Source organism: Camelus ferus, chromosome 16 (assembly GCF_009834535.1).
Source record: "Camelus ferus isolate YT-003-E chromosome 16, BCGSAC_Cfer_1.0, whole genome shotgun sequence".
Classification (NCBI taxonomy): domain Eukaryota; kingdom Metazoa; phylum Chordata; class Mammalia; order Artiodactyla; family Camelidae; genus Camelus; species Camelus ferus.
In genome coordinates, this window is record NC_045711.1 from 47,581,205 (window position 1) to 47,597,520 (window position 16,316).

At 36.8% G+C, this 16,316-nt stretch overlaps 1 protein-coding gene across 1 annotated transcript in view; it reads right to left on the bottom strand.

Annotated features, from left to right (window-relative positions):
- Nucleotides 1–12,627, bottom strand: part of NPEPPS (aminopeptidase puromycin sensitive) — an 88,522-nt gene extending 75,895 nt beyond the window's left edge. The window contains exons 1-2 of the mRNA XM_032457862.1: nucleotides 12,222–12,627; nucleotides 3,937–4,021 (exon numbers count right to left, since the gene is read on the bottom strand). Of these exons, the coding sequence (XP_032313753.1) occupies nucleotides 3,937–4,021; nucleotides 12,222–12,476 (340 nt within the window). The 5' untranslated portion in view covers nucleotides 12,477–12,627. The remainder of the gene's footprint in view (nucleotides 1–3,936; nucleotides 4,022–12,221) is intronic.
- Nucleotides 12,628–16,316: the final 3,689 nt, after the last annotated feature.

The window sequence follows — 16,316 nt, forward strand, 5'->3', positions numbered from 1 at the left end:
TTGAAACCCACAGAATGTATAACACCAAGGGTGAACTCTAATATTAAACTATGGACTTTAGGTGATAATGAGGTGTTAATGTAGGCTGTTAACAAATGTACCACTCTGGTTTGGGATGTTGATAGTGGAAGAGGCTGGGGGGGGGGGGGTGGGCATTGAAGACAGGGCTATATGAGAAATCTCTGTACTTTCTACTCAATTTTGCAGTGAACTTAAAACCCTAAAAAAAATAGTCTTTAAATTTAAAAAAGTCAACATTTAATTCAGAAAACAGGATGCTCTGATAGTTACCAAAGAACTGGAAAAATATTTGGTTCCTCTATGTAGCACAGACACTATGATTAGCTTATGCATTAATTTACCCATTCTTCAGAAGAGTAATAGTACATATAATAGGCTTAAAATAGTGTCATTTGGGTGCTTGAAAAACTCTAAAAGCTACCTAAAAAGGGGTTATCATGCTAGAGTCTGAATTTTTGTTAAGTACATACCATTGGAACTCACAGAATAAACTAAAACAATTTGCTTAATATATTTAATAGTAATATGGCAAATTATACATTACTTATATCCGTTTCAGTTAAGAACCTAGAAGAATCTCTTAAGGGTTTTTCCGCTTTTTAATGACACAGCTGTGTTCAAGTCTTATCTTCATGTTCAAGTGACAAAGAATATCCATAACACACCACAGTTCTCTGGAATCCTTCTTCAGAGGTTGCAAAATCAACACAACTCAATATGGCCCACAAAAATGTTCTGTTTGGCCAGAAAAGTTTTTTAAAATTTGAATATATTTATGGACTCTACTTCAGCCTCTGCCCCAGCATTCTTACTTTCCTATCTCCAGCCCAATTCATTCAAGTCTGTTATTTGCTTAACTGCGCCAATAATTTTGGTTTTAGGCCCCTAGCTTATATTGTTACATGTGTAACTAAAGTTATACACAGATTTCTTTCATTTAAAATTTCCTTATGAAATGTTATATCGTATTTCAACACATTTGTTTTAGAAATGGGTATTTCCTTTCCCTTTCAATCTTCCTGATTTGAGAGTTAGCACTTAATTAGTCATGTATATATTTTCAGAATAACATAAACAACTTTATTGTAAACAGACAGTGATTTATTAATGTTTTTGCCAATCCATACATAATTGTGTGACAGAATATAGATTACTGATAGTTGGATAAAAGCTTATGATCAAGGAACCATTCCTTTTTTCAAGTGAACAGTTTTGCTCAAAATTAGTATTTCGCAATATTTCTAAGCTGTTTGTTTTCTTTCATTAAACACACACACACACACATATGTACACGCTGAAAAATACAACCCTACTTCAAGAATAAACATGTTAAAATTTACATGCCCTATATGGAGAAACTAAAATGATGCTGGTGGATCTCAAACTATATATAAGAACTTTGTATGAAATATTATGTAACTGATGGAAAAACTCTTTCTTAGACAGCTAATTCTACAAACACACACCTGACAGAGTATACTAAGGAAAAAGTTGGTACAAAACTTTCAAGTGATCATTCTATGTGTGGTTATACCCAAACCATTATCTATTAATGATAAATTAAAAGACTCTTTACCTGTCAGGACCTGAGTTCAGGCACTCAAAAGTTTCGTATTTCTCTTGCAGAAGCTGATGACAATACTAATCCCTGCACTGTGTAGGGAGGTGCATTCCTTGCACTGGCTTAAGTGCTAGTGATTTCACCAACCCTTGAAGTGCAGAACAGTAAAAAAACAGTTTTCAGCCGTTTTTCTTACTGACTTCTCATTTTTTTAAAATATTACAAAATAAGATTTCAAATAGGTTTTTAAATAAATTGTTTAAAGGGCAGTGCCTTAGTTTAAAGAGACACATGCCAGTAGATGTTTCTGAGTTACTGCACGTATCACAAGATGGACTTTTATATCAATTAAAAACTTACACAAGGAAGCAACAACTTCATGCCTTCAAATAATTTTCTGATTCTACCTTAAAGCACCAAGATTTTGGCTACAGATATGTAAAGCAGTCTTGCAAAAGGCAATAATAAATATTAATAGGTACTAGATCAGATTAGGTGGGTCAAAAAATTCTCTCTCTCCTATTGACTCATTTATTTCCCCTGCCACCAGCATACACCCCTGGAAGAAGCTGACAGTCAAGTCCACAAACACTAGTTTCTAAAGAAACATACTCTGCCATAAGATAAAAATTAAGAAATACTACTATATTTAAGGGCAAATTTAAGCTAAGTATATATCTGAAAGGCTAAATCTATATGTTTCTGACTCCTTAAAATACCAAATTAATACAACCTCCCATTCTCTTATACTCTAAAATTAAATGGACTTAAACATGACTTCAGGTATTTCCTACTGCTGTAGGAGAAAGGAGTTGAGAAATGTACCTTAGCTACTTCTGAAGAAAATCTTTTATGTATCTAAAAAAGTTTAATGTTTTTTATATATCTCTCTCCAAGTCCTCTCTACATCCTATAAATTTTCATTGAGAATACTAACACTGCTTCCTTAAGATTCAGATCATTATGAGTTTCGCACCATTCAGTATGCATATTCAAATATTTAAATTCTCTAAATTCTTTTCTGGCATTTTAGCAGAGGAGGATAAAAACCAAACCTGAGCTGAAACCATGATAGCTGGAGGGTACACATTTATTTTACTAAATCTACCTATTAAACTGGACAATATTTTAAAACCCTGCATTGAATTGAAATGTTCTCTACCTACAACAAAGAAAGCTTGGCCTTGAAATGCTTGGCTAAGTTGCTTCCATTTTCTTCAGTTAAAGAAATTAAATAATCTCTCTTTCATTTACCAAACAATTTTTTTTTAAGTTGGCACTCAATCAAAGTCCATTTGAAAGATCTGTTCCTCTAACTTAAAATCGCAGCAGCTGATCTCATTTACAATCAATTGAAATAAGTACTTCCTGGCAATAATATGCTCAACTGCTACATAACATTTTTTTGCCTTTCTATGGATAAGATAACTTATGAAAAATCTATGAAATAAATATTGCCAGGCCTTAAAATGTTACTTGTATGCGTATTTTCAGTACAATGTAAAGAAGGGAAATAGCAATACAAAATATAAATTAAAAGGTCAAATTTCTAACTTACTTTGTATCAAATGAAAAGACTTTCTAAGAGGAAAAGTCTCAAAGCAGTAGAGACTAACCAATAAGCCATTTTGACAAAGAATGTCAAGAAGTCAAGAGTAAAATGCAATTCAGATCAGTATTAATATACTTGTGAGTTTATGCCAAACTTGATAACATTTTAAAGTGTAGCTTTTGTGGGAATAAGAATTCAGGCCAAAACTAATTACTCAATGTAATCCTTTTTGTAATCACAAGGGCTAAAATATTTCTCATTTTAAAGATGCTAATTGAGTTCCTACATATTCTATACCATGTGTTTTTTTTAATATATTCTTCCCCTGTAACTAACTCCATCATCTAGTTTCTAACCTTCACACTCAATCTCATAAAGCAATTATTTTTCTCCCAATTATAAGACTTACTATTTCAAGTTTAATCTATTATTCAAAAGGAAAAAAAAAAAACTTGAAGAAAACTAAGCCCCTTGATAAACCTTTCATGTTCAAAGTACTTAATTTTTAAAATAAATCTTCAGCTTTGTATGAATGGTATTTTTCATTTTACACTTACGAAAATGCAATCTGCCTAGGGTCACAAAATAAGTTAATGTTTCAAGTAGAATTAAAATTGTTACATTTCATCTCATAGCACAGTCAGATTATATTATGAACACCTAAAAAATTTCCCAACTCTGAAAGTAACATTGATACCTTACTCTGAAAATGTATGTATTATACACACACACACACAAGCACACACAAATACATATTAGACACACACAGAGAGCTCAAATTAAAACAGAAAACAGCTCTTACCTTCATCTCCTTCTGGTGCATATGAAGCTGTAATAATGTCAATATCAGCACAATTCATCACAATCTGATTGGTTGCCTGCCTCACCTAAGGTGAAAAAAGAAAACCAACAGTGTTAAAAATAGCTTAGATTAATATGTACATCTTTATCTTGGCCTAATGTATGTCATAGGAAATTTTTCAAAAACCCAGACGTCACTAAAACCTACACTAAGTATTTACACATCAATGGTAGAAATAAATGATTAATTTTTAAATATCCAAAGCAGTTCACATTTCCCAACTTATATTAAAAGCAATAATAAATACTTAAGTATTTAATAGAATTTAAATATCTGACTGGGGGAGGGTATAGCTCAGTGGCAGAGCACGTGCTTAGCACACATGAGGTCCTGGGTTCAATCCCCAGTACCTCCATTAAAAATAAATAAATAAATAAATAAATAAATAAATAAATAAATAAATAAATAAATAAAATTTTAAAAATAAATAAATATCTGACCAATGAGCAAAATAAAATCCATCTTTCCTGCTTAAACCTTGACTTAACACCACCTCTTAAATTTTTTTAATTAAAAAACATTTTAATTAGAAAACATATCTTATATGTTGCAACTAATTATGTATTTCAACCTGCACATCATATCCATCGTAAGGCCTTTCTGTAAGGATAGAGGAAGAAACATGGTATCATAAATTATGTCAAAACTTCATAAAACACACCTGAAATTTTTTCTTTTCCCAAGGAAACATTTTGAATATAACAGACACTAATGACTCATCACGAAGATTAAATAAACTTTTAAGACTTTGTCTTATTTGATTTAGATCCAAAAAAATAAAATACAGGCATAATGAAAGGCCTGTCCTCTTTTCCTTATTCCCTATCTTAATAACCACTATCCTAACCTTTTTCGTGTATGTTTAGTACTTTTACTACATGTATAACGATCAGCAATGTTTTTAATCTTATACAAATGGTATCAAAGTGTTTATAACCTTTTGCAATCTGTTTTTTTTTCTTCACTTAACATTGTTTCTGAGATGGGTAAGATGGGTAAATGATGATACATGCAGATCTAATTCATTAATTTTACTTCTGCATAGTAGTATCCCATTCTATAAATTAACCACAGTTATTTATCCATTTCCTCCCTTCCTAAAGGAAGTTAGCTTATTCCCACTTTTTTGATGTAAAGCAGTACTATAATAAAGACCTTGGTATGTGATTTCTTTACCAAGAATTGCCAAATTAGCCTCCAGAGTAGTTTCAACTGGCATTGCCATAAGCAAAGAATAAAGAAATCCCACTTTCAGCAACCTCCAAAAAACTTAAAAATTTTTGACAATCTAATGGAATTCCACTGTTGTTTTAATTAGAATGTTCCTGATTACTTGTAAAATTGGTAACTAAGCCTCTTTTCTTTCTTCCTTTTTTTTTCTTTCTTTCTTTTTTTTTGGCCATTAAGTTTTTCCTCTGCAAAATGCTCATCCATAACCCTTGCCCATTTTCCAACCTGGCTGTATCTTGTTTTTATATACTTGCCGTGTTAAACAAAACCTCAAATTCATTTTCAGATATTGGGTCTAAATCAAAAATAACAAAAATACAGATGTCATAGATCATAAACAAATGCTTACAGAGGCCAATGAAATAGATGAGAGCAGGAGGCAAAGTGAAGTCTATGCATAAAGGAAGGCAATACGTAAAGGAAGGAGGAAGTAGACATTTCTTGGAACCAACCAATTATTGCTGTGTATTAAAAAAACAGACTTTGTGTTGACAGATCTTCCAATTAAAAAAAATAAAGCCACAAATTCAGATTTCTTGTTCAATGTCCCAATTTTTAATTGATGGCAACTAATTCAAATTTTTCAAAAACATGGTGTAGACCAAACAAAACCCCTGTGTAGGACAACAGAGCCTTGAGATCACTGAACAGACCACAGAAATAGGTAAGAACACAGTAATATAAAATCTGTATGAAAAAGCTATACCTAAGAGTAATCATTTTATTAATAACAAACCATAAACACTAAAACTACCTGGCCTAAATTATAGGTAGTGTGTTATTAAGCCTGTAACAGATTGTCCCAAAGTCTCTAACACATAAAGTGAAACTATCTTGGCTCATTAAAAAAAAAAAAAATTCTCATAAATCTTCTTGTTTCTAAACAAAAATGTCATTTAGTGAACAGTATTTTTATTTTGTAAGTGGTAATATTCCTTCACACTGTTTATTTCGCCAGAACATACCTAAACAGCACTAAAACTTTTATGTCCCAACTGGCTGTTTATAGCACTACATTTGAACAAAAAGAAAAAACAACTCTTTGCCTATTCACAAATTGACTTAAAAAAATTCAGAAACACAGAATTGAAGCATTTACTGGGGTGTGCTCCAAAAGGTTAAATGAATAAAAATCTTCCAGAGTTTGAAGTTTATGCCAACAGAATAACAACAGTGGTTTAGTTACACATCTCAATCTTTACCTAGGCAACCCTATTTTCATCCATCAGAATCTACAGTGAATTTAATAATGGTAGCCAAACAGTTAATCTACCAAAGTCAAGATACCTGTACAACACTACATATGCCAAATGACATTTATCTCACTACTACTATATCATTCTGAGGGGAAGTGTTTGTGTACCTTGGAAAGGCACAGAGCGTAACATCCAGTTACAAGTACATTATAATTCCTCCTGTGTTTAGGGAAAACCCACTTGTTTATACTAATGAATTAAGCTGCTTGTTGAACAGCAACTAATTTTTTTTCAGGGTCCTGCCATTTCTGGAAGGGTGGGAGGGAAGAACCAAAGGAGAAAAAAAAAAACTTAGTAACAGAACTCTACTCAAATTTTAAAAATCAGATTGTCTCATATTAGAGATGTTCTTAAACAACAGGATAATCCATAGAAAGTGTGTATCAGACACTGATACACAGTAATTACTTAATAGATGTTGTTATTATTAAGACACATGCACAGAGACCAAGATTAAATGTGCTCTAATCATAGAGATGTTACTCAGAATATCATTTAAACAGCATTCACCTAACAGTTTATAAAGTACCTGATCAGAATGATATAAAATTTAAGAACTATGTGCTACATTATATAGCACATACTATACATTACATTGGATATCCGCATGCTCTATGTATGTCCAAGGAATGTAATTTAAAATATCTGTGTAAACTTACACATATGCTTAAGTGTTCAACTACTACACTGCTCTTTTTGATGCTTTCCCAACAATAGCAATGATCTGATGATTCAGTATGATTTCTCATGCATTCACATCATCATGTTAGTGAACACAACCTGTAAGTCCCACTATCAAAAACACAGGTAATAATGTAAGTCAACACTACTTCAGATACAAGTAATAAATCAAAGGAATTTTAACATTAAGGTCTTCAGTTTCCAAGTCTAAAATAGAAGCAAAATGTGAAAGTTGGCATTTAAATTGTGTTGCTAACAAGCTCATTTTCAACTTTTCCATTTGATGCTATTAACTAATGGAATATTTGTGTAGCCTTTGATTCAAACCTAGGGTTGGTTAAGGCTTCTTGGAGTCTTACACAGCCTGCACTTCAACTGAACCAAATGCTAAGTAATGGTGCTACTGAAGAAGCAGCTCGACCATTAGTAACAATTTTACAATGGAAGTTTCCTAAGGGTTAGGAAGACAGCAATCTGAGATTTTTTTTCCCCCAAGTGAGTCTTTACTACAATTACTCAGGAATACACCTTACATGTACTAGTAAGACTCAAAAGGTTTTCTTCTGATTGCTAGAGTTCTGAGATTTTAGTAAAAGGAAATCTCCACTGTGACAATTCTAAATACCAGTCAGTCTAAAGCCTGAGTCACTCTGCCTAACAAGCGATTTCACCTTTAATATTTTGTAATAATCATTGCCTTCGTGGAATAGGGTTCTAATTTCTAAAGACAGTAAGGAGCAAATAATTAGTAAACACATATTGAGCCAAGTTTTCTAACAAAAGAGACACTTGAAAAGAGCAACTTGCAGAAAGTCAAACATAATATGTAAACATACAGAACATTACTATTCATAGTTTGTGGCTACTTTTATATACCATAAAACTTTAAAACTATACACAGGAATAATAAGAAAGAAGAGAGGAGTCACCCCTGGGGGTGAGGGTGTGAAGAGATGGAAATGGACTTTAATGGTATCTGTGACATTTTATTTTCCAAAAAACATTACGCACAATCTAAAGCAAATGGAGCAAAACATTAGTATCGCTAAAACTGCGTAGTAGGTTACTTCTCTGTATTTCTAAAATATTTCCTAACTTAAAATAAAATTTTAAAGCAATTACAAGTGGCCAGACAAACTGAGAACTACATATTCGTAAGGTTTTCAAAATGGAATCTCCAAGACCTGGAGAACTAATCTCATTTAACAAAACAGCTATCAGAAGACTCAGTCCTTTGCCATTAATGCATATACAGATTAGAGTAAGATTTACTTTACAATAAGAACAGGTTCATTTATGTAGCAAAGTTCAGAGAAGTTTCACAATTTACTACTCAGGACCACATTTATCCAGGTTGTATTGGACAATATCAATTATCAAGAACCAGGAAGTTAAAAAAAAAAAAAAAAAAAAAGCCTGTATGGAAGCCAGAATGGATGATACAAAGTTCATACAATAAAGCTCATACCCTTCACTCAGAACAGGATCCATCAAAGCCTCACTTAGAAAAAAATTAAAGCTCAAACAAGGTCGTTTATTTGGTTACTCAGACCTCTTCAGATCAAGTTCAGTAAAATAGAAGAGGGAAAAAATTGCACGACAGGAAGCAACAGGCACAATAAGTAGCAAGTAATAATAACCTCAGAGTAAGGAAAACAAAGAAACTTTACAGAACAGGTATGAAACTAATAAATCATAGTACACAGTTTTTGGTAATCTATGGCTATAAGTATCAATGACATGTTCAGAATGCTGTTCAGTATTTAGAAAAACAAGAAGAAAAGAAACAAACCTAGATTATGAGGAACTACGGAGTTTAAAAAGATAAATATTTCCATCAAATCAGTAAATATTTTTTAAATTCAAGTGCCTCAAAAGATAAGATTCATTTATCTGGAAAACTCACTGCAGAATTCATTGCCAGATGATACTGGATAAAGCTTACCATAAAACAGTTTCTCATATGCAGGTGTTTTCTGATAGATTTCAAGAAATAGAATAGAAATTCTGAACAAATTCAATTCCTTATGACCAATCTTCAAATTTAATTTCTTAAGACCATTTAGTGACCCAGCACAATACTGGACAAATTAATTTTATGATTTTAAAGTAATTTAAAAACTACCAAATTGTATAGAAAATACACAAAATTTGGGCAGAAAATTCCATAACATGGAGCTGACAATAACATCCATTTAGGTGCCAAGGTTCAGTCTGCCAAACAATCTACCGTATCTATAACTCTCCTTTAAGCGCCAATTTAGTCATCACCAACATGAATATTTTGTTGGTAGAGGCCAGGGATTGTTTAGTACATCCTGACTTCTGGCCTTGAAGGATGAAATTAATTTCTTTGGCTCAGGTAAAATATTTCCAAAAGAGAATTACAGTATAAACCACTATAAGCTAATAACCAGGAACTGTAGCCACTCACATAAACTTGTAATCTATTTTTTAATTAATTATCCACAAAACAAGAGAGTCAGAATTTGAAATAGCTACAAAAATCTGTTGCTCTCAAATATCATAATGTTAAGGGAGAGGAAACGGAATGTCCCATTTCTCTAGGCCCATGATAACACACTTTCAAAACCTGCTGAATTAGACCACACTCACTTACGTAAAAGACAACTACTTTTTAAATCAGTGCACATTGAGTAATTTTCATCTTTCCCAGGAGTCCACACCCCAGGCTAGGTTAAAAATCCACTAGGTTTCTAATATGTAACCTGTACAAACACTCTGGGCTTATCATAAAATTTTGCAACTAAAGCAACCAAGCAACTTGCATACTTTGTGCAATGTAATTCCAAATTGTTAGGGAACTGACCCAAAACCAGTTATAAATCTAGGTTTCTAGAAATATAATTCTGCCCACATTTTGAGATTTCCACAGATACTACCTAATACCACAAGTTTAAATTTATTGCTCCAATCCATGGATTTAAAAAATATCAACATATGCTCTTCACTAGTTGTATTAACTTTTTACTAATGTTAACTCCTGTTTACACTTCCAAAAGTAGTAATGTGTATAATTAAAAAGTCCAACCATCCTTTAATAAAACTTGTTAGAATCCATTATCGTGCTATCTTTCATCTGTGTTGCCACCTAGACTCAAAAAATTTTCTAAAAAGAAAGGCTTTGAAAACTTCATGTTACTAAAAAAAAAGGTTTATTCCCTTGTATCAAATTAACAAGTCCCTGATAATACCTAATACATTACCATGTGCTCCCTTAATGGCCCAAAACAGTCTTCCACCTATCTCTCATTTCTTTTGAAAAGCAAGCAGAAAAGGGGTAAGGAGGAGCATGTCACTGCTTATTGTTCTACTCTAACACTTAAATAAAATTGTCACTTTCCAATAAAATAATCATTTGAAAATCTTCATTCACAATTTTTTTCTGAAGTTTTTCTCTAGATATGTATACCTCTCAAAATTATGAACCCATTATGACAACTATTGGGGTAGAGAAACACATGATTTTTTTTAATGTTAATCTTTTCACACAATGAGAACTCATTCATTGCTAGGCCCTTCTTCCCGCAGGTTTGCCAAGTCACAAGACACACTACTGTTTACAATCCCTCCCATCTGCCCCTAGCCAATATATATCAAACACTCCAGTCACTTGGCTTAAATAAACAGTCTCCCAAATAACCCTCTCAAATCCTAAATTAGACCCAAGATGCACTCATTCTGATTCATATTCTTCATGGAAAAATTTTAAATCACCTGACTTTCACAGGGATAAGTTTTGCTTTTTGATGGAGCCAAACCATAGAGTCCTCATGCTTTCACACAAGTGCCCCAAATCTGACAGCATACTTTTTAATTCTACACTTTTAGATATATTTTCAATCTGAGTACTCGGCTTTCAAAACCAACTGCCAACTTCCAATTCATTCGAACATTACGGTAGTCTACATTTCTTTCATTTCGTTGCTATATACACCCTGTTCTTTGAGGTTGAGTTCTACTGATTTTTTCTCCTTGACTGCAGGAGGAAAAGAAATGAAACAAAATACATTTACCATCATTCTTTCTAAAGATAACTACTAAACAGTTTTCATTTTTCATTACAGACTTCACGTAATACATCATATAACACGGTACCACAAATGTCTATTGTTTGGGACCTTCGTAGGCATCAATACTAATGATCTCCAGAACCAAACAATACTTTAGATAATCTGCGGGGGGAGGGGAGGGGAGGAGCATGATTCACCAAAAACTGCAATGAAGAGTAATGGAATATTTTCACCAGTGGTATGCTAAAACTACTAGCTTCTTTCAGAGGAGGGTACTGCTAAGCAACCATCGCTGTAGCAATAAATCCACCTGCTTCAAAGGCTGCAAAGCTAGGAAGATAGGAGGAAACGCGGAGATGGGGTCCTCCCTCAGCTTCTCCAGAGGTTAGGAGAGAACAAAGTCACTGCTGCACTGTCACTTGAGGGGAAGGGGAAGGGGGAGGAGGGCGGATCATCTTGGAAACCCAGCCTCTGGGCCAGAGCAGGCAAGGAGAATACAGCGAGACTGCCCGGGATTAACATTCTCCTTCTCACCCTCTTCCCCGTTCTAGAATCTCCCCTCCTCGCTAACGCGCGGCAGACTGTGAGTCCCAGATGACTGCCCCTTCCAATGTGTCCTCCGTGCGGCGTAGGGAGAACAGAAGAACTGAGTCCGCAGGTTGAGCGTGGACTCCGATGACCCCTCTGGCCTCCCCAACACCCTCCAGTCTTCCAGAACACTACCAAGCCCGGAAGGGCCGCGTCGGGGGGAAGCCCCACACAGGTGTGCTCCACCCGGAGGGACGCACGGGCCGGGCCCGCCAGTTCCCCTAGCGCTCCCCGCAGTGCGACCCCGGCCCCAGCCCAGCAGGGCAGAGCACACACCCCCGGGCGCCCCGCAGCCGCACCAGAGGGGCGCGCCAGTTCCCGAGACGGCCTCCCCAGTCCCAGGCCCGCCCTCTCGGCCGGGCCCCCAGCCCAGCCCGCGGGCGCGGCCTAACTGCTTGCCCGGCAGCTCGCCCCCGGCGCCCAAGGGTCGCCGTACCTGGGCGGCGGCCTCCAGCTTGCCCTCGAAGGTGAAGTCCAGCAAGTCGGGCTTGAGGCAAAGGCTGTAGTTGATGGGGGAGACATCGGTAGGAAGCCGCTCGAAGGGCCTCTTCTCTGGCATCGCGGCGAGGCCCAGGCTGTGGAGGCGGCGGCTGCGAGAGAAGCGGCTGAGGAGAAGGAGGAGGGGAGGAGGCGGAGGACCGAGGAAGAGCAGGCGGCGAGCGAGGGAGGGGGCGGCGGCTGCCAGCCACATCCACCGAGCGCGGGCGACCGCCTGAGGAGAGCGACCCGGGGAGCCTGGGGGCGGGAGAGAGACCCAGCCCGAGCGCCAGGGGCCAGGAGGGAGGCAGTAAGGGCGGGCGGGCTGGCTGCCTACGGGGAAGGGGGCGGAGGGGAGGGAAGGGGAGGAGGGCCAGCAGGGAGGGAAGGAGGCGGCGGCGGCAGCTGCGTGCGCGGCCCCGCCGGGCGGGCGCGGCCCCGCCGGGTGTGCGCGCGCGCGCCGGGGCAGGGGGCGGAGCGGCGAGGGCGCGGCCGGCGAGGCGGGAGGGTGCGGGGTCGCAGGCGCGCCCTAGGGGCGGGAGGCGGCTCTCCGTACTGCACCTGTCGGCGCCGCTGCCGAGCTGGGGCAGCATGCGAGCCAGAAGGAGCCCGGAAAGGTTTGAGAAACGGAGGAAAGGCTTGAGGAGCTCGCCCCGATCTGTCTTTGGAAATTGAAGCCTATGCAGTTGGTCAGTGCAGTCAGGGCAAAATGTTAAAATATTAAGTCAGAGCAAAACCCCAAACTAGATTTTTACCTCCAGATCACGGAAAGCCTGACTGGGGTCTCTTTGTTCATAATCATTCCTGCTATTTTAAGTAGCAACTTCAAGGGATAATATGAAGAATTTTGTCAGAAAACCTTTAATAATCCAGGTTACTTAAACCAATGCAATTTGGACCTTTGAGGGAGTGATTTCAAAAGTTACAAGATTTTTGTTTCCATGATTTAATGTTCAAAATAAGATATGTTTCACCTTTTTAAAAATAAAAGACACTTTACCAGTTGTGGCCTTTTTAAAGGTAAATTAGCCGTGGCTTCCTCAATTCTGTAGCTATATAGCAAATTGAACTATGTATATATTAATATAAATACATATTAATCATATATAAATGTGTATAAACTTAAATATATATTTTAAAGTGTCAAGGGCAAGATTTTATCTATAATCCCCATGCTCCTTTATAGAACCTTCTCATGTACAGCCCCTTAATTTCCAAAACTCTGCTGAAAGTTGTATTGGACTAGCATTGTCTAATAGAAATATAATGTGAACCAACTAAGTAACTTAAATTTTCTAGTAGTCACACCAAAAAAAAAAATAAAGAAAAAAGCTGAAATTGATACATCTTATTTAACCCAATATATCCAAAACATTATCATTTCAACATGTTATCGATATAAAAATATTAATGAGGTTTTTTTTTTCCCCCTGTAGGAAGGCTTTGAAATCCAGTGTATATTTTACATTTAAAGCACATCTCAATTCTGACTAGCCAGGTTTGGGGTGCTTAAAAGCCCCATGTGACTAGTGGCTATTGTATTGGACAGTATAGTCCTATAGACTGGGCCTGCCCTCTTATCCCCCGAATCCTACACACGTTTTAGGAGAGACTGAAAAGCTGTCCTCAATTTTGTCCATTCAAGTCTTTGCAAACTAAGATGCGAGATGGGGCCTTTTGTTATATGGATGCATTTCTATGACTACTACTTGGTCATAGAAATAATAATCATCTAATAACTATTATTACATATTAATAATCTAATTAACTAGTAATCAAATAATAATGTATTGAGTGCTTACTAAACACTTTTCATGTGTAAATTCATTTAACCCATTCAACAATTCTGTTAGGTGGACACCATTATCCCCATTTTACAGATGAGAAAACACACACAGAGATTCAGTGACTTGTAGCTGGCATTAGGACCCAGCCCTTTTTTTTCTCTCCTGGAAAATTTTGCAGCAGCTCCTCTATTTTTTAATTTTCCAGTTTTGTGTTACTGTAATCCATCTGTATCTCAGCTTCTTGAAAAGTTATATTCATTATGCAAGAATCCCTAAGGCTCCCTTTTCTCTGTTGAAGCAAATTTGATATATAACATTTTAAGGCTCTCCATGAACTGTCCTTACCTTTTTCTCAGATTTGTTTCTCCTAACATTTTAACATAGATTCTCCAGTCTTAGCAAGCTAACCTGTTTACCATTTGGCCCTTAGAGCTTGCTCATTCTGTCTGGCTCATGCATTGTTGCTGGAAAGGCCTCCTCATTCTTTTTGACAAACCCAGGCCCCTCCCTTCCTTCAAAACTCACCTCTTCCAGAAAGTCCTCACAGACTGACTCCACCCAACTCTAACCCACTTCCCATCAGTTTCCAAGCACTGGCTTTTGTGGACTTATTTGCTCTTATTTGTTCTGCAACTGTATTTAATTTGTCTTATATGAATATCTTTTCAAGATGTACTACCACCAAGAGATTGACTTCTTATTCTTTTGTAACTGTTCGTACTGAGCTCTGCAAAAGGACATCCCAAATGTTATTGACACAACTAACCAACTGGCCAGGAGAGAATATTTTACCCAGTCTGTAGCCTTTCCTTTCTGTACAAAGTGTGTGCCCCATAAAGAAACTACATGAATCTAAGGCTAGAGGCAACTTTCTTTTATAAAATCACAGAAGTGATTCTAAAAACAAAAAACTTACTGGGGCCATAGACTCCATGGCAGCAGTAATTTTGACCCTGCGGAGGATAAAGGGGAGAACCTTACTTGGCCCTATCCCTCGTACCATGACCCAGGAGGTTCCAATGCAGCAAGTCAAGAGTGAACCCAAGCCTACTTGGGACAGAGGAATAGAAGGTAGCATATAGTTCCCGTAAAGACTAACAATCTAACATATGCTCCAGGGAGGCTTCTCTGGAATAACTTAAATGAAGAACACAGGGCTCTTGGAAATTCATTTTCCTCCATGGGGCTTTAGGCCTCTCAGGAGAGGGGAAGGAATGGGGAAGTCAGTAATATCTCAAAGTCATTAGCACTACTTCTAACATATTTCTAGGCTTTTCTGTTTAACGAAGCCCTTGAAAATCTGCAAATGAAGACTATGCAAGTTGTATACTTCAATAAAAAGTTAAGAAAGAAAAAAGCTAATCAAAGTCATTCTAACCTTAGTCACTTTTGTCTTTAGTTTTAAAGCAGTAGTCTGAGATTCTGAGGACATAGTCCCAATCTTTATCTATGACCTAGAGCAAGTCTTATAATTTCTCTGCTTCAGTTTCCCCTATTGGAAAGCAGATAAGTGCATAATGCATAGTTTTCTGAAAGAAAAGTATTATTATTTCACTTGTGGTTTGGGAATTTCTTTTTTAAAAAGTCTGTCCTGTTCTTAATATCAAAATAATACAAGTTGTAGATAAAGAGAGTAAAAGATACACAGTTGGTCCTTGAATAACACAGGTTTGAACTGCATGAGTCCACTTACACATGGGACTTTTTTCAATAAATACAAACCATAGTACTACACAATCCATGGTTGATTGAATCCTCAGATGCAGAGGACAGACTGTATGGTTTTACATGAATTTTTTTTGACTGGAGGGAATGGTTAGCATCCCTAAACCTCCGTGTTGTTCAAGGGTCAACTGTGTAGAGCAAATTGTAAGTCATTGAAAGAGATGTTTCAAAGCAAAGAGAATATAAAGGAATTGGGTTAGGGAGCCAAAATATTCAGGCAGAAGGGCAAGACACACTGGCCATGAACCATTGAAAGGGGAAGAGAAAGATATGGAAGAATCTGAGAGGCCCAACATATTAGATGAAAACAAAGCATTACTGTTACTATTTAGCTGCATTTAGAAATTTTAGCCTCCGGTTTCAGTTTCAGGCATGTAACTCTAATTCCACTAATATGAGTCTTACCTCCAGAAGATGGTAAAGGGGTTCCAAAAACCAGGGAAGCAATAAGTCGGAGAGCAATCCATAGGCAGCTGATGCCATGAGACTCCAGCCTGGACTCTTCTGTAACTTAAAATGGCTGTTGGAATGACGGTTGGAAA